The 25,717-nt window shown below is 41.1% G+C and overlaps 1 protein-coding gene across 1 annotated transcript; it reads left to right on the top strand.

The window, feature by feature from the left end:
* The first annotated feature begins 5,936 nt into the window (after nt 1-5,936).
* On the top strand, nt 5,937-25,367 carry LOC146499140 (desmoglein-2.1-like). Its single transcript, XM_085138487.1, has 14 exons — nt 5,937-6,160; nt 9,142-9,267; nt 9,512-9,670; nt 9,785-9,926; nt 10,309-10,466; nt 12,280-12,414; nt 12,524-12,709; nt 13,211-13,653; nt 13,762-13,904; nt 14,431-14,652; nt 22,000-22,224; nt 22,457-22,587; nt 22,703-22,996; nt 23,194-25,367. Exons 1-14 carry the CDS (start codon nt 6,116-6,118, stop codon nt 24,250-24,252), a joined length of 3,468 nt encoding a protein of 1,155 aa, XP_084994613.1. The 5' UTR covers nt 5,937-6,115; the 3' UTR covers nt 24,253-25,367.
* Nucleotides 25,368-25,717: the final 350 nt, after the last annotated feature.

Below are 25,717 nucleotides of genomic sequence, written 5' to 3'. Positions count from 1 at the left end.
TGCTTTGAGGGATGTGGAGGCCACTGACTGCCTCAGGGAGAGGTTGAAGATGTTGGTGAACACTGCTGCCAGCTCGTCTGCACACACTCTGAGTAGCCGGCCTGGGATGCCGTCTGGTCCTGGAGCTTTGTGAGGATTTACCTTTTTAAAGGTCCATCTCACAGCTTCTGTTCTCAAAGTTAAAGTTGCAGCCTCACTGTCCTCCTGAGGGTAGAGGATATGCTCTCTGTTGTCTGCATCAAAACGAGCATAGAAGTTGTTGAGCTCGTCTGCGAGAGATGCAGTGGGCTGAACACTGACTGTGTTGACCTTCTTGTAGTCAGTGATGCAGCGCAGTCCATTCCACAGTCGCCTGGTGTCAAAGCTGTGGTAGCTGGAGTCCATTTTGTCCCTGTAGTCCTTTCTGGCCTTTTTTATGGACTTTCGGAGGTCATACCTGGCTGCTTTATAAGCATCAGCATCCCCGGAGTTAAAGGCAGAGGTCCGCACTTTTAGCTTGGCGCGAACGTCTTTATTTACCCAGGGTTTCTGATTTGGATATATGCGGACAGTGGTTTTTGTGATGATATCATCCATGTACTTTCCAATATATCCAATGACAGAGTCTGTGAGTTCATTGATGTTGCCATCAGCTGCATCCACAAATATCTGCCACTCAGTTGTCTCAAAGCAGTCCTGCAGGACCTCCTCAGCCTCACTGTCCCATTTGTAAATAACCCTGGAAGCTGGTTTTTCCTGTTTCAGTCTTTGTCTGTATGCAGGCAGCAGCAGTATGGAACAATGGTCTGCCTTACCAAAAGCTGGGCGGGGGAGGGGTTTGTAGCACTCTTTGAATGGAGTGTAACAGTGGTCCAGTGTTTGATCACCTCTTGTGGGGAAGGAGATGTGCTGATAGTATTTGGGGAGAACCTTCTTCATGTTGGCTCTGTTGAAGTCTCCCAGCACAATAAAGGCAGCTTCTGGATTATTGTTCTCAAGTCCAGTAATGATGTCATACAGTTCGTCCATAGCCGTAGTTTTATCAGCGTGTGGAGGAATGTAAACAGCTGAGAGGAGAACTGAGCTGAACTCCCTCGGGAGGTAAAAAGGCCTGACTTTAATGGTCAGCAGCTCGAGGCTCTGAGAGCAGTAAGATACACACATCTCTAGCCCACAAGGAGTTAACCATAAAGCACACCCCTCCTCCCCTTTTCTTGCCTGAGTCCTTCGTTCGGTCTCCCCGGTAAACAGTGAATCCATCCGGCGTGATGGCGCAGTCGGGGACGCTGGTCTCCAGCCATGTCTCTGTGAAGGCCAGAACGCAGCAGTTCCTGATGTCTTGTTGGTGTTTAATCCGTGCACGCAGCTCGTCAAGTTTGTTGTCCAGAGACTGGAGATTCACGAGCAGGATGCTGGGGAGAGGTGGCTTGCTGTTTCTCTGTCGCGTTCGGCACAAAACTCCGGCGCGTTTCCCCCTCTTTGTTTTCCCTCTACGTCGCGCGAGTAAACAAAGGAACCCAGGCAACAGAGCGTCCACGGAGTCGAAACCTGCTGTAAAGTCCGAACTGGCTGACGAACGTAGCTCCAAAAGTGTTTGTCTGTCATACCGAGTGTATGATCGCGCTGTGCGCACAGAAATTGAAAGCAGAACAAAATAAATAATAACATTTTTGCTGAGATGACTGGGAGCTCGGTGCAGCCATCTTACGGCGCAACCGGATCAATCAACAGTTGTCATCTATATAGGTTTCCCCAGTTCTGCAAGCTGTTCATTCTCGTTTACGTGCCCCACCCTCCCTCCTTGTTCTCAGTTCTTTAACTTCTTCATTTCTATTTAGTGCATGGGGATCTGCCAGGCCCGGGAGCCGTTGCAGGTCCCCTTCGAGGCCTTCCCCAAACCGCAGTTCAATTGCCTGCCTTATTTCTTCTTCTTCTCATGTTTTGTTGTTAGTCTCGGCCTTGGAATAATCTCTTTTTCTGTGTAGACCTCTTTGTGTTTCTGTAACCCCTTGACCTTAAGTGACTGTGTTTTTGTGTTTATGTGTGTGTTTCCTTGAATTACTTACCTCTGCCATCTCTCCAATGAACTCCCCACATCACTGACTGTGTTACTTCTTAATCCATAACGGTAAGAGAGCCACAGACGCGATGGAGGAGGCACACTTGCACACAGGAATTTTTTTCATCCCACATACAATTTGTTTACAAAATACCGATACTAGTTTGGTTGAAACACAAACCACTGGGTCAAAGACCCAGAATCATCACACTTATGCTTCAGCCAGCTACACAAAGGGTTTGCTTTCTTGCCTCTTTTATTAGTTTTTTTCCTGCTTTGCTATATCAGTGTTAGTCCCTATGAGACCATTGATTCTTGCAGCATTAAGTGTTGTGATTTTTTGATTCAAGTGAAGTGCTTTTTGAACTTTTTGAAAGCAACTGACTCACATAGTTATGTTGATATCCCAGTCTCAATAAACATATTCCGCAATGCTTCCGCTTGCTTGTGATGTTCCTACGAATTGACCAGTAGCCATCAGGTTGCTGTTAGAAGCACTGCATTAAACAAGAAATAAAATAAAATGAAAAAAAAAAAAAAAAAAAAAAAAAAGCACTTTGTTTTTTGTGGGGTTGCCTCAGGATGCATCACGGTGCCTTGTGTTCTTGGGATGAAGGTTGTGCTTGCTCCCTTACCTTCTCAAGGTTGGCTTGGTTAACCTACTTGTGCGAGCTTTTCACATGGACTTAAGGGTTTGTGAGATTTTTCCCCTTTAGAAATGTCCCATATATTTTATCTCATTCCACTACAAGACACTTGTTTTTAATCTAAAAAAACAAACAAACAAACAAACAAACAAAAAAACAGTCATATTCAAAGTAATCTCAAATTAGACTCTCGCACTTTCTCCCAATGTTTCCTGACATGATGATGCACTTGCCATCTGCTGGCATAATGCAACACAACAAGAAAAGAAAATAGAAACTAGACTTCACATTAACCATGGACTATTGTTTGACGCACACAAAAACAAAGAACTAAAAAAAAAAAACTAAGCACGTTTTCTCGATTATTTTAGTTGATTTTAATTCGTTTCGGAAACGCGCAATACAGTTTCAGTTAGTTTTCCTTTTTTCACAAACCCTTGTTTGTATTTATTTGAGTTAACAAAAAACTTTATTTAGTTCTAGTTATTTTGCAGTTTTTCATTAATGATAATAACCTTACTAGTCAAAACTTCTACAGTGCCACCTTGCCAGGCTAAAGACAGGTTAAAGCTTAAGCCCCCTCCCCAGAACAAACCATACAAGCATCAATCAACTAACATTAATCGATATTTCTATCATCATGACAAAGATATTCTATTTACTACTTCTAATGATTTTATACAAATATAGAAGTTAGTTCACAATGATAAAAATACCAAACAAAAGACTGACAAACTCCCCTCTGTTTTTTAAGTACTTGGTAAGCTTTCAGTTCCACCCTAATATAGAAAGACTTGGAATTTGCCACTTCATGTTTGATGCTCTGTACCTCCAATATAGTGGCAACCTGGAGCAGAACAGCCTCCCAACATTCCAGCCGGATGAAGGCTAATGAAGCGTTGAAGCTTTCCATCCAATTGGTTTGGGAAAAATGTTCATTTCTCAATGAATATGTGAGAAATTACCATTTGTGTTTTGTGGTCTATTCATCAAATTTATTTATTAATGTGTAATTACAGGTAATAGAAGTCTATCAATTAAAAAAATGTATTAATAATTGATGTATGATTTTTATCAATCCAACTTGACATGAGATGTTTATTATAATTATGTATTTATTTTATTCTCTTTTCAGTTGTTACAGATGGGACAGACATGAAGAAAAAAAAGAGAAGAAGAAAAAACAGAAGAGAAAACAAACAAAAAAAGATCAACATAATAAATACAACACCATCACAATAAACTAGCTAACAGTAGATAACAGTAGATACTAACAGAGGTGGGACCAAGTCATTGTTTTGCAAGTCTCAAGTAAGTCTCAAGTCTTTATCCTCAAGTCACAAGTCAAGTCTCAAGTAATGTCAGGCAACTCAGAGTCGAGTCTCAAGTCACAAGTCTGAAACTTTGAATTTCAAGTCCTTTCGAGTATTAAAAAAAAAAAAAGCATGTTGCAGTTATATGCTAATTGTAAATATTAGACCATGTGATTTTTAAATCTGTGTTTTTCTCAACACATGACAAAATAGTGAACTTAGAAAATATACACAAATTGTGAAATTGCACCTCTTTAAAATGCAGCTCAATTAAACTTAGCTCCAAGAATAATTTTCACCGACAGTTCTGAGATAAGCTGCATGTTATTCTTGGATGCGCTTGTAGGGCCGGCTTTGAAATTGCATGACAAAAATATCATACACATTAAAAAAAAAACTGTATCACCAACGGAGCCTGGACAACATTTGCTAGTTAGATGAAGTCAGCTATCTCATCGTAGCAAAGAAGGACCACCTACCGTTCTTTATGGAACTTCAACTGTCGGACAAAGTTGGAAGTTGTTCCATCTCTGTCTGTGATTCTCTGCTTGCATGTTTTGGATATTGCATTTCGGTTTTTTGTTGACTACACCATAGTTTATGTACCTGAAAAAAATAACTCCTTGCAGCCTTTTTGAGGTTTTTTTTTTCTTTTCTTTTTAAAAAAAGTCTGGTTAATTTGATTGGCTGTGCTACAGCTCACGCACACATATGTACGGAGTGTGGTTTGAATAAATGAATTTAATTAATGGTGCACACTTTCTATATAATATGCGTGTTGAATTTTATATTTGGGGTGAAATATCAAGTCTCTTTAAGTAAACCGGTTCAAGTCCAATTCAAGTCCCAGGTCATTGGTGTAAAAGTCCAAGTCAAGTCACAAGTCTTAGAACATTTTTTCAAGTCAAGTCTAAAGTCATAAAATTAATGACTCGAGTCTGACTCGAGTCCAAGTCATGTGACTCGAGTCCACACCTCTGGATACTAAATATTAAATGTTATTGTTTGTGCAGAACGCAAGATCGACAACGCACAATGTGCTTTGAGGTAGCAGCCAAGAAAGGTGTAGTTTGTGTCTGTGAACACCTGTGTGGAACAGAACGCTTGTATTCAAAAGGTTTCTCCATGTAACGATCTGCTAGGTGTGGGAAGCCATAGCCCTGTCCCCCAGGGCATGAAGCAGGTATGAAGGAGATCCAGACATGAGATGTTTATCTTAAAACTGTTGAACAATATTTTTTTTAAAAGATTGGACACTGATTGTATGAAAAATTGAGTATTTGTGACTATTCATGTTTATTAAGAAATCTTTCTTTCTGATATGTCTGGAGACTTGCACCTGACTGAAAAACTTTAGCAAAAAAAAAAATCTTAGCCTATCCTATCTCAAAAGGATAGGCTTCAGGATGCCTGGTTGCATAGTCACTAATGACTAAAAGAAACTTGAAACGAGGGTACTCAGTGGCAGCTGGTGAGTCTTGATGGAAGACGGGTGTGGCTGGCTTCAGCGTGGGAAATACCTTTTGGCCTGATGATGCCCATAAACTGGCACGCATGAATGAACACACACACGCACGCACGCACACACGCACACACATAAAGGAGGAAACAGGGGCCCGGGAGGGGAGCCAACAGAAAACACAAAAACAAACAAGAAAAGGACGGGATGTGTTATCCATCCGCCTGGTGAGGTCAGTGCAGGACTAAATAATTTCACTATAACCGAATGGTGCGCTTTATATTTAAATAATTCCACATGTTTAAATTATCTTTAAAATTGTAAGGTATCCTGTGTTGCTATGCGTTTTTTATGTTTATGAGTTTATAAGAACAATTGGGTGTGGCTTACTTTGCACTTGGCAGGTTACACGCATGCGCTCAGTGAATGCCACACCTGCACAAAAGTATTACAGCCAGGGTGTTGCCTTTGTTGCGTGTGTGTAACGCCCACGTGTCTTTTGTATCGCAGTAAAAGTTGTTGGCGTTGGTGTGATGTTTTTTCTTTTCCAAGTCTTAAGTAGATGCCAGTGAAATTTATAGTCGTTTGACAGCTTTTATCCAGACAGTAAGAAACTCTCCATGCCACTGGGAGACTCCCCTGAGACGTTTCTTCAGTCATGATTCGGATTTGTTGGCCCGTGTTTGTGTTGCTACTTTTTGTGGTGAGTCCAGAAAGACTTTTGTGTCGATTAGAAAAGACTTTCATATGGAAAGTAGGTTTTTTTTTCTATAAAGCTTAATTCATAATGTGATTCTTTTGTTGCTTTTATTATTTAGGTTTTTCGTCTTTTTAAAACATAAATCAATCAAAATGTATAATAGATTAAAGACAACAAATCATAGCCAAGCATTTTTAAATCTAATCACAATTATGAATAGTAAAATGAGCATTATCGTGATTTCAGTAGGCAATATGAAGCAAAACCGGTGCTAAAATGCCATCGTCTGCCAAAACGTGATGTCGTGTCAAGGTAGTTATCCCGGAGATAATTTGTAATAAATAAAATCAAATATGTGTTATAAATAATATCAAGCTGAACCTGCCGCAATTTTCTCCCCCTGTTCAAATCATTGACAAACGTGGTTTGAGAATCTGGTATATTGAGCGTTAGTTTAGAAAAGTCGACTTCCAGCAGACATGATTATGCGCTTATCAGGCAAAACGTCCTCAATTTGCTGAAATAATCCCCTCCGGCACAACGTGACAACAATAAATGTATAATTTTCTGTTGTAACCCAAACAAATGAACGGCAATGTAATGACATTCATCTTTAACTTTTTTTTACTAAAGTAAAATATCAGCCACGACTGTTGGTTGGAATTGAGGCGGAGTCGACTGGATCCGCTGTCCTTGCCCAGCACGCGCTCCAGAAGGGGAAACAGATTGTGTCGGGGGCAGCTTCACTGGCAAGACCCCGGTGTTTGCCATAAAATGATTGCTCACATTTAAACTGTTAGAAATGACTTGCTTGATCTATAATCTGTCAAAAAAATAGATCAAACATATCTCTCCTGAAAGATATCAAGTAATTTTGAGGTAGAGGGTGCATCCCTATCATAAAGTAGAAGCTCTAATCAATTTTTGGAAAGTGACTGTTACTTATCCTGTTATTTATCCCGGCAAAAAGTGCCATTGACATTAAAAATGTCTTTTTCAGGAGAGAGCTGGCTAGCAGAAGTTGTAACAAATAGAGCAGAACTGTGATGTGATAGGTTACCAAGGAGGACTGGATTGATTATAATATGGTTAAAATGATACAGTCATAAAGATACTTCAAAAAGGAATAGTTCTTCTATTTTATATCTAACCCAGGGGTCTCAAAATCACGGCCCGGGGACCACTTACAACTGTGTCACCCCTACTGTATATTGCTGTGAAAAAATATAATGCGATTTGGCCCTTTAAGTGTTTTTTCTTTGGGAGGATTTGCTGAGTGCAATGTTAAAATAAGTTATGTAAAAAGCAAAAAGTATATATTTTATATGAAGGCAATATGAGCAGAGAGTACAAACATCTTGAAGGATCGGGTGTGTTAGTTCAGTGACAGTTATTTGTAAAGAAAACAATTTTCACTAACAGTCAAAACCTAATGTGTACACTTATGTCTGCATTTGTATTTTGTTAAATACGAACAAAATTATAGCAGAAGTGCTGGACCGTGTTTAGGCATAAAGAGAGTATCAGTTTGTGTAATTGGTAATTTACTGAAAGGCTTCAGTTAAGAGTGAGGGGGGGGGGGGGGAAGAATGCACTCATGTTTGCAGTTTTCTCTTGTTATACAATATTTAAAGTTTAAAAAAACAAAACACTGCATTTTTAGACATATTTGTGGGTGTATTCTTGGGGTTTTTTTTCTTACTATTTGAACACGTAAGCAGCCCTCCAATGAGAAGACTGTGCAAGCAGTGGCCCACAGCTCATTTAAGTTTGAGACCCCTGAATGTAACCCATTCATAAATCCTGTTCACTAAGGTCTATTTAACAGTATAAGTAAGCATTGTAGACTACAAAACACACACAGAAAACTCTGAAATCACTTTTTTTCAGTCGCTTTTTGGCACAACACTGGCTTACACTCTAGTTCAGCCTCTGCATTGACTAGGCCAGCTTGGACACGCCTGAGCTTTCCCCCCCCCCACCCCCCCTTTGTACTATTTTACCTTTTTACCGAACTAAAGTTGTTTGGTGTTGCTTGAATCAAGATGTAATTCGGATGGAATAGCTATTGGCATTCAGACCGCAAACTCAAAAGTAAAAAACTCTCAGGAAAAACTATGTTGTTCATAACTGAATGTTGTTATTATCTATAACTGTTGATTCTTCACTTTACATTCTGAAAAACCTTTAGGTCACTATAATAAATACATTTAGTTTCATAGTTATAAAAGTGTGGGAAATAAGGTTCTGACCTCAGAGAGATTTCCTCAAATGAATAGAGAGTTGTTTTTAAATGTTTTGAATGAGTTATTTGATGGCAGTAAAAGTATACAACCACTCCTTGCTTTTCTTGTCATTATTACCTTACATGCTTCAACTGAACCTTTCCAGTAGCGGCAAGAGGTGTGTCAGCATTTGTGTTTACTGGGAAAGCTAGCAGCTTTATAGCCCCTGCAAGGCGCGTGTTTTTACATGCACGGTTTAATAGCATCTTGATTTATGATTAGCTCACAATGTAGCCTGCAGAGTTTGTTGGCTGGCTGAGACGCCACACATGCATGCATACACACACACATATTTACATGCATACATACACGTATACGTGTGTGTGTGTGTGTGTGTGTGTGTGTGTGTGTGTGTGTGTGTGTGTGTGTGTGGCGAGCATGTATGTGTGACAACTCAGCCAAAGTAAGAATTTTTGAAAGTAAAGACCTGAAACTTTCCTGCTGTGAGTCAATTATTCGCCAAGTCATATTTTACCTGCTAAAGACAGGAAGATTGACAAACAATTGCAGACTGTTGCTTTTAAGGTTTTTCAAACTGATATATAACAAAAACCTGATCTTTAAACATCTCTCTAGGTTTTAAATTACAGACATTAATTCCAAGAAATGCTTGACAAGGATTAAAAATGGGTGTTCTTGTTTTCTTTAAATGGCTGGTGATTTCTCCAAACATGTTTAAGCGTATGTGTTGTATTTCAGGTCCAGGCAGTTGTGACGAAAGCCAAATCCGGAGACAGTCTAATAAGAAGGAAAAGAGCCTGGCTTCCCCCACCAGTGAACTTGGAGGAAAATGTGGACCACACAAATAAGATTTCCGTTGCCAGGGTGAGTCATTGATTTAGTTTTTTATTCCTTTTTATTTTGATGATCTTTTAATTTTTTATTTTAATAAAATTGATTAAAATAAATTTTATTATGGTTAGAAAATCATGATATACAATATATTAAGGTTTTTAGCATTAACATACTAAGATATGAGGAATCTGTGTTGTCTTTGTTGTCGTTATTGTCCTATGATTATGACATATTTGTGAATTATGCTATGCTTAGCTTTTCATCTCATTTTCAGATTCATTCAGATTTAGATGATGGTAAAGGAAATCTCAAATACTCCCTGAAAGGCCGTGGCGCAAACCAAGATCCCTTCCATGTGTTTGTAGTTGACGAAAGAACTGGATTGATTCGTGTGACCCAATTACTTGACAGAGAGTTCATCAGTTTGTACAATGTGAGTGAGACAAAAACGGTTATTTTCCATCATGACTTCAGTGCATTCCGTATCAACAGTTTACATAAATATTTGTAACGTCTTAATTAAACCTAACAAGGTTTCCTATTTTAGCTTTCTGGTGTTGCTAGGTACACTAATGGCATTCTGGCAGAGGAAAACATAGACGTACGATTCAACATTACTGATCAGAATGACAATGCACCAGTGTTTCAAGGCGTCTATACTGGGCGTGTGGATGAGCTTACACCGCGAGGTTAGTGCTTCGTTTTTATGAAAATTCCTCACTAATCACTATCTGGCATGCGATGACTCCCTATTCCCATATGACTAATATTTAATTAATAAATGAAAACAAAGTTTTTGTTTTTGTTACATTGCTTACAGGTTGAACTTACTTAAATGTAATGTTATACTCAATGTATTATGGAACAGGGTGTTTTTTTTAATGTACATCAGCTGTGAGATGGGTTGTGTTGAAGGTATTAGGCGATACTAGAATGCTTGATGTTGTCTGTGTAGATTCTCCATCATCCAGGTTGTAGTAGTCTCAACTTTTAAAGATGCCACAGAGAGGTTTTGTTTGTTTGTTTTTGTTTTTTGAGAAATTAAAATGTCATTCCTTGATATGCTTACAGGGACTTTTGTTATGAAAGTCGCGGCAACGGATGCCGATCAACCAGACCATGAAAATTCCCAGGTTTTTCATACCATCATAGATCAGAAACCACCTCATGACATGTTTTACATGAACAGTGATGGGTCCATCTTCATCAAAAACAAATTAGACAGAGAGGTATGAACTAAACCCCACACCAGTTTCAGAGCTATGTAGTTACTTTTTTATTTGAATTTTGATATTTGGTGATAATAATAATCATAATCATAATAAAATCAAATGTTAGAATAATTATTCTAGCATCTGAATTTTAAAGTCCAATGAAAATCTAGTTTAAGACATTTTTTCAGACAGTAAAGTTCAGTAAATACATAATGTTTATTAGAGTAATGAGCAGTCATGTTAATTAACTGATATTTCTATTATTTGCCAAAAATAATTATCATCTTGGTTATTAACCCTTTTATTGCAGCTCAAGTAATTTGTTTTTTGTTGTTGTTGTTAAATTCCACACTCTGGAATTCTGTTTTTATACATATGGCTTTCCCTGATCTCAACAAACAACTTGGTTATCTATATATTCAGTAAACTGCTTAGAACAGCATTTTTACAGAACACCTGACCGTGAGTACGAAGAAAATATGAGAAAGTTTGCAAACATTAAACTTTTTAAACAGTTAAAACATGATATGTAATATATTTGGTGCTTAATGAAAACTCTGGATTTCAAAGTGTGTGTGTGTGTGTGTGTGTGTGTGTGTGTGTGTGTGTGTGTGTGTGTGTGTGTGTGTGTGTGTGTGTGTGTGTGTGTGTGTGTGTGTGTGTGTTATTTTTATTTTACCCTAAAAAAAGTTCAAAAGGACAGAGTTCAAAATATAATTAATGGGCCCATCAAAGATGTCTACTAAATATAAATTCTACTGAAAAAAACGTATCTAACCAAACAAAGTATACCCACCTTAACTCACAAGCTACGTCCACACTAATGCATTTTCGTTTGAAAACGCATCGTTTTCTCTCCATTTTGGCCTCCCGTCCACACTGAGATGGCGTTTTCGCTGAAGGAAAACGCAACGTTTTCAAAACGCTCTCAAAACTCAAAACGCTCTCAGTATGTACATGCTCCAGATAGCTTTTCTTCAAATTCTTTAATTCTCGCTCACTTTTGCAACTTTGTGCTTTTGTGTTACTCGCAGCAACAACTCCACCTCATTGTTAGTCCATTTAAAAAACTCTGTGCTTTTCCTCAACATTTTGCTGCGACGTTTCAAAGAGATGGAAAGTAAATAAACGGCATACAGAAATGAGGCAGGCCGAATCTTCTTGCTTTTCACGCATGCGCAATACTGGAACATAAGCGCTTTCACCCGTTTCAATGTGGACGCACAACTCTGTGAAAATGACTGAAAACGCTAGTGTGGATGCGGAGCGTTTTCAGACAAAAATGCCATTTTCAAATCTATCCGGGCTAGTGTAGACGTAGCACAAACTGACCTAAACACAAAGATGCAGCAGGGTTACCTTTATAGTGGTTTGGCCATAATATTTACATACAATAGGGGGAAACAGAACAAACACCAATAACTTAAACTGACTTATACTTGTAAATGGGAAGTTTTAGAACAAAGTGACTAATGAAACTTCAATCTGTGTGGAAGCTGGGGGAAAAAGTCATGAAACTTTGTTCTGGTCTCTTTGTGACCAGAACAAAGAGACTTGGAGATAGAGAAACAGTCTTTTTAGTACGACCTCCTATGATCCTTCTCTAATCCTGCACTGGAGAACATGAGGCAAAGGCAAATTCATGGACTATACTAGTCACCAAATTTATATCAGTGGACAGTTTTTTTTTTTCCTTTGATCACTGAAAGTGTTCCTGGTTAGCTATTTTGCCTACCTACCTAATGGATAGCTAACCAGAAATATTGCTACAGTAAAGTGTGATGCAGTCTCTCTAAGAAATTAGTAACTTATTGGTCTGTGATTTCAGAAATGTGATCAGTATATCCTGACAGTAAAAGGTCAGGACCTAAATGGTAAACCAGAGGGGAACACTGGAACTGCCACTGTTACTATAGCTGTTGGTGATGTGAATGACAACCTACCAACTCTGGAAAAGGAACAGGTAGTTTTCTTTCTTGCTCTCTTTTAAATCAACTGTGTAGTTATTTACAAATGTATACAACATATTGCTGAAATAACCCCTATGATTTTTTTATATTCTCCACCTATAGTATGAAGGTAGCATTGAGGAGAACACAGAAGGTGTGGAGGTGATGAGAATCAAAGCACAGGACCTGGACCTGCAAGGCACTGACAACTGGGAAGCTGTATTTGATATTGTCAAGGGCAACGAGGCTGGGTATTTCAGCATTAAAACAGATCCCAACACCAACGAGGGAATCCTAATGCTTGATAAGGTACTGCAGTTTGAAATGAAACATGTTATTATTATTATTATTAATCCTAGTCTTTAATACAGCATAAAAACAATGCAAATAGAAATCTTGATATCTCAAAGCATATGCCTTTTAAACACCAAATCTGGCGGAATAGTCCAGTGTCCATTTGATCAAATTGTCCGGCAAACTGTACTGTCCAGAAAAACAAATACATGTTTTATATTGTGAAATAGTTTAATTTTTTCAGTTAGTTAAGTATTGCATGCCCATGAGATCATCATCTCTTATCTGACTGTTCTTGGGTCTGCCTAAAGTTTTGTCCATATAATTATGAATAGAATTTCTGTATATCTTTGACATTTTCTTTAATCTCATGTACTAATTGGCAGTAGGTTTGTGAATTATTAATGATTAATTGTTTTCATTTAACTCAGGAAGACCATTAATAAATGCAAACATCTGTCATTATTATGATGAATTGTAACAGATAATCTTTGTTTCTGTCTGTCATCTGTGTAGGCTGTGGATTATGAAGATGTAAAAAACATTGAACTTGGACTATCAGTGAGGAACAAGGCTCAGCCATATGGATCTGGAACAAGTGCTGGAATAAATATTGGAGGAGGAGGGGGAGGAACAGGGGGAGGAGCAGGGGGAGGGGGAGGAGCAGGGGGAGGGGGAGGAGCAGGGGGAGGGGGTGGAGGAGGGGGTGGAGGAGGGGGTGGAGGAGGAGGAGGAGCAGGGGGTGCAACTGGAGCTGCTGGGATTTCTGGTGGGACAACCTTTAAAACCTATCCTATCAAAATCAATGTGAAGAACCAGCCTGAGGGGGCAAAGTTTGATCCCAAAGTTAAAGCCATTCATGTCTCAGAGGGAGGAAGCACCTCCTTCAACATTAAAGATGTTATTGCCAGCTACCCTGCAATAGATGGAGACACTAGGAAACCCGCTGAAAATGTCAGGTCAGTGCCTATACAAATAAGTGCACATTAAAACCACTAAAACTAAACTACAGTGTCACTTTCACCTTTCATTCACCGTAATAACAATATAGCTTATTTCTGCTGTAGGTATATTAAGGGATTCGACCCTAACAACTGGCTAACTATTGACCCAGTCACAGCTGAGATCAAACTGAACAAGATGCCTGACAGGGAATCTCCACACTTGGTCAATGGGACATATTTTGCCAAGATACTCTGCATTTCAGAAGGTATGCTGCTTTACTGTATAAAGGCCGACACTTCAAAAAAAAATTACGTAAGGGGAGTACCCTTGAAAAGTAGCTTTGGAATTGCAATCCCTGGGAATTTCTCACTTATTAGTCAAGCCAACTTCCTTTACTGTGAAATTCAAAAACATAAATGTAACACAACCGGTGATAGTTTTTACTAAACATAATATTGTAAACAAATTGCCTGATATTTTGTAGACAAAAAAATTATTATTTACTGTCAGGGTATTGATGCATGATTAAAAACCTAATGCAACATAACTACAAGTGCTTCACATTGCTGGCTAAATACATTTGTACAGTCTGTATAATGCCGTCTTGTCATGAGTAAAAACAAAATGTCTATTCAGCAGTAAGATTCATGTAAATAAACAAAATCAATATTAGTTTTACTTTTTGTCCAAACATAGTAATAGCAAAGCAAATAGTTCTCTGACAAAATGGACATAATCAAAGGAAAAATGTTAAATTCTTGCTTTTTATTTCTTTTTTTTAAATTTACCAGACACACCTGATAAAACAGCCACTGGCACCATAGCCATCCAAGTGGAGGATTTTAATGACCACTGCCCCATCTTGACAAGTAACATGGAGACTATGTGCACAACAGTGGATGCTGTTATAGTGAGCGCTAACGATGAGGATGCATTTCCCAATGGACCTCCTTTTGTGTTTGAGATCCTCCCAGAAGGCACTAAGGGAAAATGGCAAGTGGAGCATCTTAATGGTGAGTAGAAAACATCACCACAATATCATGTGTGGTACATTCAGAGACTGAACCACCAACTGGCCAAAGAAGATGAGTGTGTACTTGCTCTCATCCCTGTGTTAACTTCTTCTTGTCCAAATTTATCTGACTTTTTACAGTTAAGAAATAGACTCCAAGGAAGGATGGCTCAAATGTGATTGGTCGCTTTCAAAACAGTACCACAACAAACCTATTTGGGGGGGTTTTCAAAAAAAAATTGAAATAAACAAAATTAACTTTAATTGCAGATACGGTGCTTTATTTAAGTGATTTAGCAAGGGAAAAGTAAATGGCTCAATCAGGTAATAATCACATAATTAAATCAATTTAAATTTTAGAAAAAAGTAAAAATCTTAAATAATCAAATCTAAATTGTTGCTGTATCAGTTTTAGTGGACTAAAGAGAAGACATTCTGGCTATAGAGGATCTTCTGCTCGCTATGACAAAACTACAAAGAAATAATGGCTAATGGTTACCTGCAAAGAGTTTTATACATCCTCTTCCCTCCACTTTTCCATCTTTACATGGCCAATATTTGCATCCAGTCACTTGGTGTGACATCCAAGCATCGTCTCACCTTCTCCCTGTGACCTCTCACATAAAAGTTTTGATCACTTTCTAGCAAAAGCTACTTTATTACAGTTATCACATTAATTCACTATATTTCACTTCAATTTGCATGATTCCTTTTTACTTTTTTTTTTTTTTTACTTTTTTTTTTTTTTTTTTTTTGCCTGTCCCATTTGGTTCTTTAGCCGTCAGAATTGTTGTCTGAAGACCAACAAGGATACCCAATGGATTTATTTTGCCAAATGGATCATCAGCATTGCCGTATTGGTCCATTTGATCGACCTTTGTTTTTATTATTTATTTTATTTTATTTTCAGTTGTTACAGACGGGACAGACATGAGTGAGGGATAGGAAAGGGAGAAAGAAAGAGGAAGGAAAAGAAAAACAGAAGGGGAGAGGGACAGTGAGAAAGGGGGGAAAAAAATATCTCCGGGATCACCTGTTGAGAGAAAAAGAATAGAAAACAAGCAAAAAAACAAAACAAAACAAAGCAACATACTATACACAACACCATCGCATTAATCTAGCTAAGTGTAAACAGCAGTAAATACTAAATATTGAATGTTGTTGTGCAGCACGCAGGACAGACAGCGCACAATGTGCTTTGAAGTAGCAGCCAAGAAAGGTGTGATTTAAGTCTACGAACAGTGAACACCTGTGTGCACACCTGTGTGGATCGGCGCGCTTGTATTCAAATGGTTTCCCCATGTAATGGTCTGCAAGAGGATGTAGAGAGCCATAGCCCTGTCCCCCAGGGCATGAAGCAGGCATGGAGGAGATCCAGGCCCCAGACATCCAGAGGTCCCAGAGTGCAAGAGCCCAAGGAGGACCACCGGAGGGGCATCCGTGCCACCTTCATGGGAAGGGCTGAGGATACCCAGGCGAGGGGTCACCCAGTAGCCACCGGGCAGAAACTAGAGGGGGCTGCACCGGCGTGCCCGCCGGCTCCGCCGGCAGCCAGCTGTGCCAGAGTGAACCGAGCCGCAGGCACAGAGGCCGGAGGCCCGAGGGCCCTCCGCGCCCCGGAAGAGGCCCGACTGAGCAGCAGGCGCCAGGCCCCGCCAAGTAGCCACCGGGAGTGAGCTGGCGCATGACCTGAGCGCCCAGCCCCGGACACCAAGAACCAACAATGCACCGACCCCTGAGGGCATCAGTCACCGGCAGGGAGTGTGGTGAGGGGAGATAGGCCTCCACACTTGGAGGGCCTGGGAGTTCCCAGAGAGGTGGAGTCTAAGACCCGACCTGACATATAGACACAGACAAACAGGCACACACAGACACAGACATGCATTCCCACCCTCATGCACACATATACAAACACTCAGCACTCACCCAACGTAGGAATAAACGTAAATGGACATGTACACACAATCACACTCCCCAAACATAGTCTATACCCCGGGTCCAGGTATCCTCACCCCCAGAGGGGGAAACGGCACCCAGACCCAAGAGATGTTACCCTTCCCTCCGTGGTGGAGGCTAGCAGACCGCCCCAGGCTCCGCAGCAGCAGGGAGGCCAATCGGACAGCCAGCATCTCTTCCCAGCCCCCCCCGCCCCGATGGCTAGCAGAGAACGGGGGTGTGTTAAGACCCCATACCCCCCTCCTCCCGCTCAAGTGTAGTGTTGCTGCGTGTTGCTCTAAAGTGTGTTTAAAACAAGGGAGAGCATGGTGCTGCTGCCAGAGAGCAGCAGGTGTTAGCACGGCCCCTCCCGAGAACCCTCAATGTCTACATGGATTTAAAATTGAGAGGTGGGCACCGGCGCCAGAGGTAGGTTTGAATACACAGACCGTCTACTGGACGCCGCTAACGTGCCCACCCTCAAGGCCCTATATATATATATATGTGTGTGTGTGTGTTATGAGAGTGTAAGTAATGTGGATGTCTAAGTTGTGAGATAAAATTGAGGCACAGGTGGCCAGAAGAGGACAGAGGGGGGGGAATGTCTCCCCTGCACCCTGGTGACACACCCGCACCCCAAAGCCCTACCTGTGTGGGTGGGTGTGGTGGAGCGGGAAGAGGGAGGCAGCTGGGGATGGGGAGGAAAAGAAGGGAGGGGAGGGTGTCCCTCCCTAGGGCCAGCTCCCCCGCTGACCCCAATAGGCACCCCCGTCCTCTGGTATCCACCAAGGCAAGGGAGCCCAGGCCCATCCAGACCGGGGCCTACGGCAGCAGCACCGCCAAGCCCCACAGGACCCGGGGCAGCCCACCCTACCCCACCGCAGAGGAAACTGTACCCACCCCAACATTCAATCATCTCCCAGACTACACAAGACACAGACACCCAGGTTAAGTTTATTCTCCACCTCTCCTATGTCTCTCCCCCACCTGCAGAGTGGACTCCTGCAAAGATGGAACAACCTCCCTGCCAGTTGAAGAGCCCCCCGGTTAGGCCGATGCACAAGAGGCCCCCTGCGCCAGGGCTGAGCCCCCGTGCACCCACCCGCCCACAACCTCGGCGACACACCGACGAGGACCGAAGCCCCCAAGGCCCAGCCAGAGCCCCAGCACGGAGGCGAAGCACCCCCGAACCCCAAACCCCCATGCCCGCCCCGGATCCACTCAGGGGCAGCCAGGCCATTCCTTTTTACTTCTGTATATGTATATACATATATACACAGTCCAGATCAAAGGTTTAAGACCACTTGAAAAATGGCAAAAAATCTTATTTTGCATGGTTGGATCTTAACAAGGTAAAATGTAGAGCTTTCAACATGCAACAAGAAGAAATGGGAGTGAGACAAAACATTTTTTGAGCATGCAATTTATTGAAAAACAACACTTAAACTGAAGTTTAGGACCACATACCTTTAAAAGGCCAAATCTGTGCAGAAATGTGGATTCATTGTCATTTTCTGTCAGGTGGTCACACTGTCATGACCTTCTGACGGCAAAGGCAAAAAAACCCTTCCTATTTGAACGTGGTCGGGTTGTTGAACTACACAAGTAGGGTCTCTCGCAGCACACCATCACTGCTGAGGTGGGGCACAATAAGACAGTCATTTGGAATTTCTTAAATGATCCTAAGGATTATGGAACAAAAAAGTCAAGTGGAAGACCCCATTGTTACTGGCATGACAAGCAGATGCCACCTGAGATGTTCTCTACGCGCCACAGTGGAGGGGACGTTCAATTAAAAATTTGGGGGGATGGATGGCAAAGGAATTTTTTTAAAATGGACAACAGTTCCAGACAGTAGATGCCCTTTGTGCAGCCGTCTTCACCACTTGGAGAAATCTTCCCACTTACCTCCTGGAAATGTTTGCCCCAACTAATTTGTGAAGTGATCAACAATACGGATCAACAACGGTGGAGCTACTCATTACTGAGTTCATGTTTGGAACTTTGATTGACCCCTCGCTGACAAGACTGGCTACAGATACCGACTACAGAATAAAGCAATTGTCAGCCACCTCATTTACATAGATGTAGCTGTACACCAAGAGCGAATGAGACATTGATTCACTGACCCACACCACCAGTTCGGACTGGAGAAATATAGTTGGATGATAACGAGGAGAGGGAAGGTAGTCAGAACTGAGGGGATCAAACTACCAGAAGGCAACATTGCAGACATTAAGGACAGCTACAAGCACCTTCAAATCTCACAGACAAATGGGAACCATGAAGAGGCCACTAAGAAAGCTGCAACCACCAAGTACCTGCAGAGGGTCAGGCAAGTCCTGAGGAGTCAACTGAACAATAAGAACAAGATCCAGGCTATCAACATCTTCGCCCTGCCTGTAATCAAGTACCTTGCTCGGACAATAAGCTGGCCACAGGAGGAGATAGAAGTCACTGACGTCAAGAGCAGGAAGTTCCTGACCATGCACGGAGGGTTTCACCACAAGTCCAGCACCCTGAGACTGTGTGCTGCGTGGAAGAAAGGAACCTGGGGACTGGTGAGTGTCAGTACAGCATTCCATATTGAGACAACATATATCCACCAGTACATCAGGAAGATGGTCATGATCGACCGCGTGATCAGTGAACAACTCCGGCAGCACAAACCCAAGAAGGAGGACTAACCATCATGGAAGGACAGGCCCCTGTACAGTATGTAGCACTGGCAGATATAGGAAGTGGCTGACATTCAGAAATCCTACCAGTGACTGGACAAAACTGGACTGAAAGACAGCATAGAGGCACTCATCATGGCAGCAGAAGAACAAGCTCTGAGCGCAAGATCCATAGAGGCTGGGGTCTATCACACCGGGTAAGACCCGACGTGTAGGATGTGTAAAGATGCCCCTGAGTCCAGCACATAACAGCCGGCTGCAAGATGCTAGCAGGCAGGGCATACACGGAACACTATAACCAAGTGACACAGTATACAGGAACATCTGTGCCGACTATGGCCTGAAAGTCCTGAGGTCAAAATGGGAGGTCGAGAATGACCGAGCTAAGATCCTGTGGGACTTCCAGATACAGACGGACAAAATGGTGATGGCTAAACAACCAGACATAGTAGTGGCGGGCAATCAGAAGAAGACGGCTGTAGTGATACATGTAGCAAATACCAAATGACAGGAGCATCAGGAAGAAGAAACACAAGAAGCTAGAGAAGTGCCAGTGGCTCAGGGAAGAGCACGGGACAATGTGGAGGATGAAGGTAACAGTGGTCCCAGTGGTAATTGGAGTGCTCAGTGCAGCGACCCCCAAGCTAGGCGAGTGGCTCCAGCAGATCCTAGGAACAACATCTGAGATCTCTGTCCAGAAGAGCGCAGTCCTAGGAACAGCGCAGAACCCTCAAGCTCCCAGGCCTCTGGTAGAGGACCCAAGCTAGGAGAATAAAAACTGCCTGCAGGGCCGAGCCGGGAATATTTTTTATATAATACACACTACGGAATTATGTAGCAAAGGAAAAATTGTTTAAAAAAAAAAAAACACTAAAAATTTCTCTCAGTGAGCTTCATGATGTAGTCACCTGAAATGGTTTTTACTTCACAAGTGTGTCTTGTCAGGGTTTATTTGTGGAGTTTCTTTCCTTCTTGATGGGGTTGGGACCATCAGTTATGTTGTGCAGAAATCAGGTTTGTACACAGCTGACAGCCCTATTTGACAACTGTTAGAATTCCTATTATGGCAAGAACCAATCAGCTAAGAAAAGAGAAATGACAATCCATCATTACTTATGGACTAAAGGTTAGTCAGTCTGGAAAATTGCTAAAACTTTGAATGTATCCCAGTGTATCCCAAGTGCAGTGGCAAAAACCATCAAGCACTATGAAAAAAACTGTCTCACATGAGAAAAAGAAGCCCAAGAGTCACCTCTGCTGCTCAGGATAAATTAGTCTGAGTCACCAGCCTCAGAAATTGCAAGTTAACAACACCTCAGACTGGAGCCCAGGTAAATGCCCCATAGAGTTCCAGCAGAGAGTCAGTCTCTACATCAACTATTCAGAGGAGACTGCATGAATCAGGCCTTTATGGTCAAATAGCTGCTAAGAAACCACCACTCATGAAAAGCAACAAGCAGACACACTGAACCAGTATGGAGTCAGTTGGACCATCATTTATTTTTCAAAAGAAAAATGACTCAAAACACACCTCCAGGCTGTATGAGAGCTATTTGACCAAGAAGGAGATTGATGAAGTGCCACACTAGATGTCCACAGTCACCTGACCTGAACCCAGTTAGATGTTTTGGAATGAAATGGACCAGAGAGTGAAGGCATATGGACCAACAAGTGTCTCTCTGGGGCACACCTTCAGTACTGTTGGAAAACTGTTTCAGGTGACTTCCTCATGAAGTTCATTGAGAGAATGTAAAGTGTGCAAAGTAAAGGGTGGCTATTTTAAAGAATCAAAAATATAAAACATGTTTTGAGTTGTTTCACTCTTTTTTTGTTTACTACATGATTCCATATGTGTTCATTCATATCATTCATTTTGATACCTTCAGTGAGAATGTAAATGTAAATAGTCATGAAAATAAAGACTGCCACCCAGTCCTCCTCTACTACTTCTCCTGAATCCACTCCTCTCACATGTTGGAGCTCCAAAAACCCTTCCCTGCCACCACAGCTGTATAAGCACCACACCATGTACTATATAAGGTGTACCTGGCTACATCATCAGCTATACCCCTACCAGCTTTATTAGACATGTTATTAGGCACAGTACAATTGTAGCCTAATATGCTGGCTACTTTGAGATTTTTTTTTAGCTAACTAAGCAGCAAACCCCAGTTGAAGTACAGTACCTTTTTGTTAAAGCATATAGTTACGGCTGTATCAGGTGACCCTGAATCCTCCCTTAGTTTTGCTGCATTAGGCTTAGGCTGCTGGGGAATTCCCATAATGCATTGATTTCTTCTTCAGTCACCTTTGTCACTCATTATGTGTTAATAGGCCTCTCTGAATTGAATCATACTTGTTATTAATCTCTTTCTTTCTTTCACAGCATGTCTTTTTTTCTGTCTTCTTACCCTCACCCCAATTAGTCGCAGTAGATGGTCGCCGCTCCCTGAGCCTGGTTCCGCTGGAGGTTTCTTCCTGTTAAAAGGGAGTTTTTCCTTCCCACTCATGACAAAGCGCTTGCTCAGAGGGTCATATGATTGTTGGCATTTTCTCTGTTGTATTATTGTAGGATCTATCTTACAATATAAAGCAACTTGAGGCGACTGTTGGATAATTAAAATTGAATTGAATTTTATTAAGGCAGTAGCAACAATCCCACCACAATTTCTACAGAAATTATATAATCTAGTTCATGTTCATTTTTTTTCACATATTTTTCTGTTTTCTGACAGACACTGCAGCTATCTTGCGGTCTCAGGAGTCTCTTTGGCCTGGTATTTATGAGGTGGAATTTTTGGTGAAGGATCAGCAGGGGCACGCGTGTCAAGATCCACAGAAAGTCAAGGTTGAAGTTTGCACCTGTGAGGATGGAATCATGTGTAGTCGTGCAAGCAAAGGAGCGAAGTTGGGACCTGCAGGCATTGGGCTGTTACTCCTGGGCCTATTGCTCTTGTTGTGTAAGTGTTAATTCATCCTAATTGCCATAATGTATTGGTTTTGGTTTTGGATAATTAAGAGAAGCGGGAAATCACCTTAAAGTTTTTTAAATAAACAGCTGCTGCTGACAGATGTAAGACTATGATACATTTATTGTTACTTTATTGTGTATATAAATTATAGCTTCTTCCTTGAAGGATTACTGCACCCTCATACCTTACATTGAAGGTTAATTAAAACTTGGTTTTACAGTGATTCCTTTGTTGCTACTCTTCTGCCAATGTGGAAGTGCTGCAACCTTCCCAGACCTCTTTACTGAGATGCCATTTGATACAAAGTCACATCTCATCAACTACCACACTGAACGTCAGGGAGAGAACACGGTGAGAATTGTATTTTCTTCACTGCACTGAAGAATATTGGCTAATGTGGTGATGCCTACATGAAAGTTGTGTCAAAGTGACTTTTAACTAACATGTACATTTTTGGCAATTATAGGACGTGCCACTACTGAACTTGCCAACACAACTGGATGGAGATGTAGCCATGGCTCAAAAACCTGTAGCAATGGATGCATTGGGCAGTTTTGATTTCGCACAATCTGTTGGATCTATTAATAGGCTGAACGGGGCTAACTACCAAGGTAGTTACAGAAAAGAAATTTGGGGCATGAACCAACAGGATCCAAGTGGTTTCTACTCTGAGACTGAGACAAGAGAATCGTTGGGAGGTGTAGGACTTTATGATGGGATGGCTCTGCCAGACCACTTTTTGAGGCAATATTACAATCAGGTAAGAAATCACATGAGTTGGAAAGGTTCAGTAGCTAATGAAAAGCAAAGTAGAGATTTGAATTAATTATAGGGACATGTTTTGATTAGCCCTTAAGGCTGAAAACGTATTTAGTTGTTCATAAAAATTCCTTGCACATACCAAGAGTTGACATGAAAAATACTATCTGAATAATGGTGTCCTTTTTACTTCAACAGAAAGTCACTGATGGAAATGATAACCTTGGCGTGAAAGATGGTTTGTTGGTGTATGATTATGAGGGCCAAGGGTCCTCTGCTGGCTCAGTAGGCTGCTGTAGCATTTTGGAGTCAGACAATGATCTTCAGTTTCTTGATAACCTTGGACCAAAGTTCAAGACTCTCGCGGAGGTGTGCAGAGGCGAGAAAATTTCTTATGATGACAAACAAGTGCCACCTCCTGTGTCTAATGTCAATAACAATCCTCCAACCTCAGTTTCAAGTTTGGTGAGTGTACAAAAACTGTCCCCTCCACCCAAACTGGAGCCAACCATGCCCAAAGTGGAGCAGAGTATGGTCATGAAGACAACCGAGCATTCTGAAATGGCAAAGGAAAGTACAACTGCAGTGAGGGAAGGGATGAATACAATGACAAGAGGGTTGGCAAATCAAGGCCAGATGGTCCTAATACAGCAACAGCAGCCTGTCTACTACACAACCACTCCTGTGTTGCAGCCAATGCATTACGTAGTCCAACCACAGGTTCAGAACACTATGATCCTGGCTGAAGCACCAACCACCAACCTTCAAGGCCTGATACTGGTTAACAACACGCAGTCTGGACCTGCCCAAGGAGTATTTGTTCAGGGAAACACTCTCTTGTCCAGTGGACACGCCCAGGAGCCCACCATGGTGCTGGTGAATAACAGTGGTGCCCAGCGGAGTCATGCAAACTTGATCCAAGCTACAAACTTGTCTGGCTCTCAGACCATGAAGGTTGTAGAGGGTAAGGTCCCTGCAGGGTCAATGAAAGTGCGAAAGGGGAACCAGGCTTCCTATGTTGAGGGAGGTCCTCTACAACCAGGAGACCTTCCTGGATCTCAAAAAATCCTAATGGTCAGAGAGAACTTTGTTCAAGACGCAAATGGTCTGCCAAAGAAGGCTGAGGTCTTTGGCTCTGAAAGAATTCTCTACAAGGACAGCCAATCCACTGGCTCTATGACCAGTAAGTTTGGGTCCTCTACTGCTACAGTATCCGCTGGCCCTGTATCCCACAAAGTACAGGAGAAATTCACTTAACTGAGAAAGGCAAAAGTGCAAACTTTTGGCAAAGATATGTTCCAGGTGTATTCTTATGACTTCACTATGTGCATATGAGGTTACTGGTGGGAGGTGTGCTGCTTAATTTTCTTGTATGCGACATGGAAACATGCAAAAGATCTCTGTAATGGTTTAAATGTTTAATAGTACAGATAGTAAATGAAATGTTCATTGCAAATTGTTTAATATAGTATTCAACCCATTACAATAAATACTAGTAAGGTAAATGTCTTTTCACTTTTCTTTTCACTTTATAAACCATTACTATTGCCTTGTGTCCTATCTTTTTTCTGGTCTCTTCTCTTTCCCCTCATTACCAACTGGTCTCAGCAAATGACTGCGCCAGTTTGAGCCTGGTTCTCCCAGAAGTTTCTTCCTGTTAAATGGGACGGGTTTTTTTTTTTTTTTTCCTGTTGTTGCATGCACTTGCTTTAGGGGTCATGACTGCTGGTGTTTCTAGTGTAGGGGCTTTACCTTACAATATCAAGTGCCTTGAGACACTGGTTGTTGTGAATTGGCTCTAAATAAATAAAATCGAATTAATGACTACAAATATATAACTTTGTTATAACCATTATTTTAACTTGTTTGTTTTCTTTCTATTATGGAAACTTTATGATGCATGTGTGTGTTAACTGGACTATCTGCTGTGGTATAGGGAAAATCCTATTTTGCTCTACCTCATACCAGCTTCAACTGGTTTGGCTTTACCTGTAGCTTTTGTTGTTGTCTTGAGTGGACTGATTTTGCACTGCTCGCTAGATGTGGAGGCACAGGGGAATTCATAAGATTTATATTCCTAAGAAGCAATTAGAAGTAAATGTTGGGTAACATGGGGACCCTGTTTTGTGTTGCATGTTCACACACTTTCAACTCAGTCATTCATTGACATTTTTCAGTTGTTTGAATGTTGCATTAGGGTTTCATTACTTTCCTTTTGAATGTATAATTTTTAATGGTTAGAAATTGTAAAAACTAAGATTCATTTATTACCATATATTTTAACACTCATGTGGTGGCCTAATATCAATGGTAAAGCATGTATTGGGGAAAAACATTTATGCTTAAGATAATAAAATCTTTGGTATGGAGAACTTGAAGGTCTGCAAGTGTTTTATGTTCACTTTTCTCCATGTGATAGAATGGTTTTATTCACGTTGAGCTCTAAAAGGAAATTAAGATTTAAATAAAAGTTAATTTGTCTGTAGAAAGTTCCGTTCCATGTTTTTCTACCATGAACTCAAATTTGGAATATAGTGAGTTCATTTTTGTTATTTAAAATCTATTTTTTTAATATTGGTAAATTGACTGGTTCATAGCACTTTTCATAACACTCAAAGAATATCATAGTGTGATGCTACGCTTTCTTTTGGTAAAATAAATTGAAAAGGCTTCATACAAGCACAAATAAATAAACACAATAATAACAGCTCATTTACATGTA

Source organism: Neolamprologus multifasciatus, chromosome 17 (assembly GCF_963576455.1).
Source record: "Neolamprologus multifasciatus chromosome 17, fNeoMul1.2, whole genome shotgun sequence".
Classification (NCBI taxonomy): Eukaryota; Metazoa; Chordata; class Actinopteri; order Cichliformes; family Cichlidae; genus Neolamprologus; species Neolamprologus multifasciatus.
The sequence above is the reverse complement of the archived record's forward strand: the minus strand, read 5'-3'. Positions and strand labels throughout refer to the sequence as shown.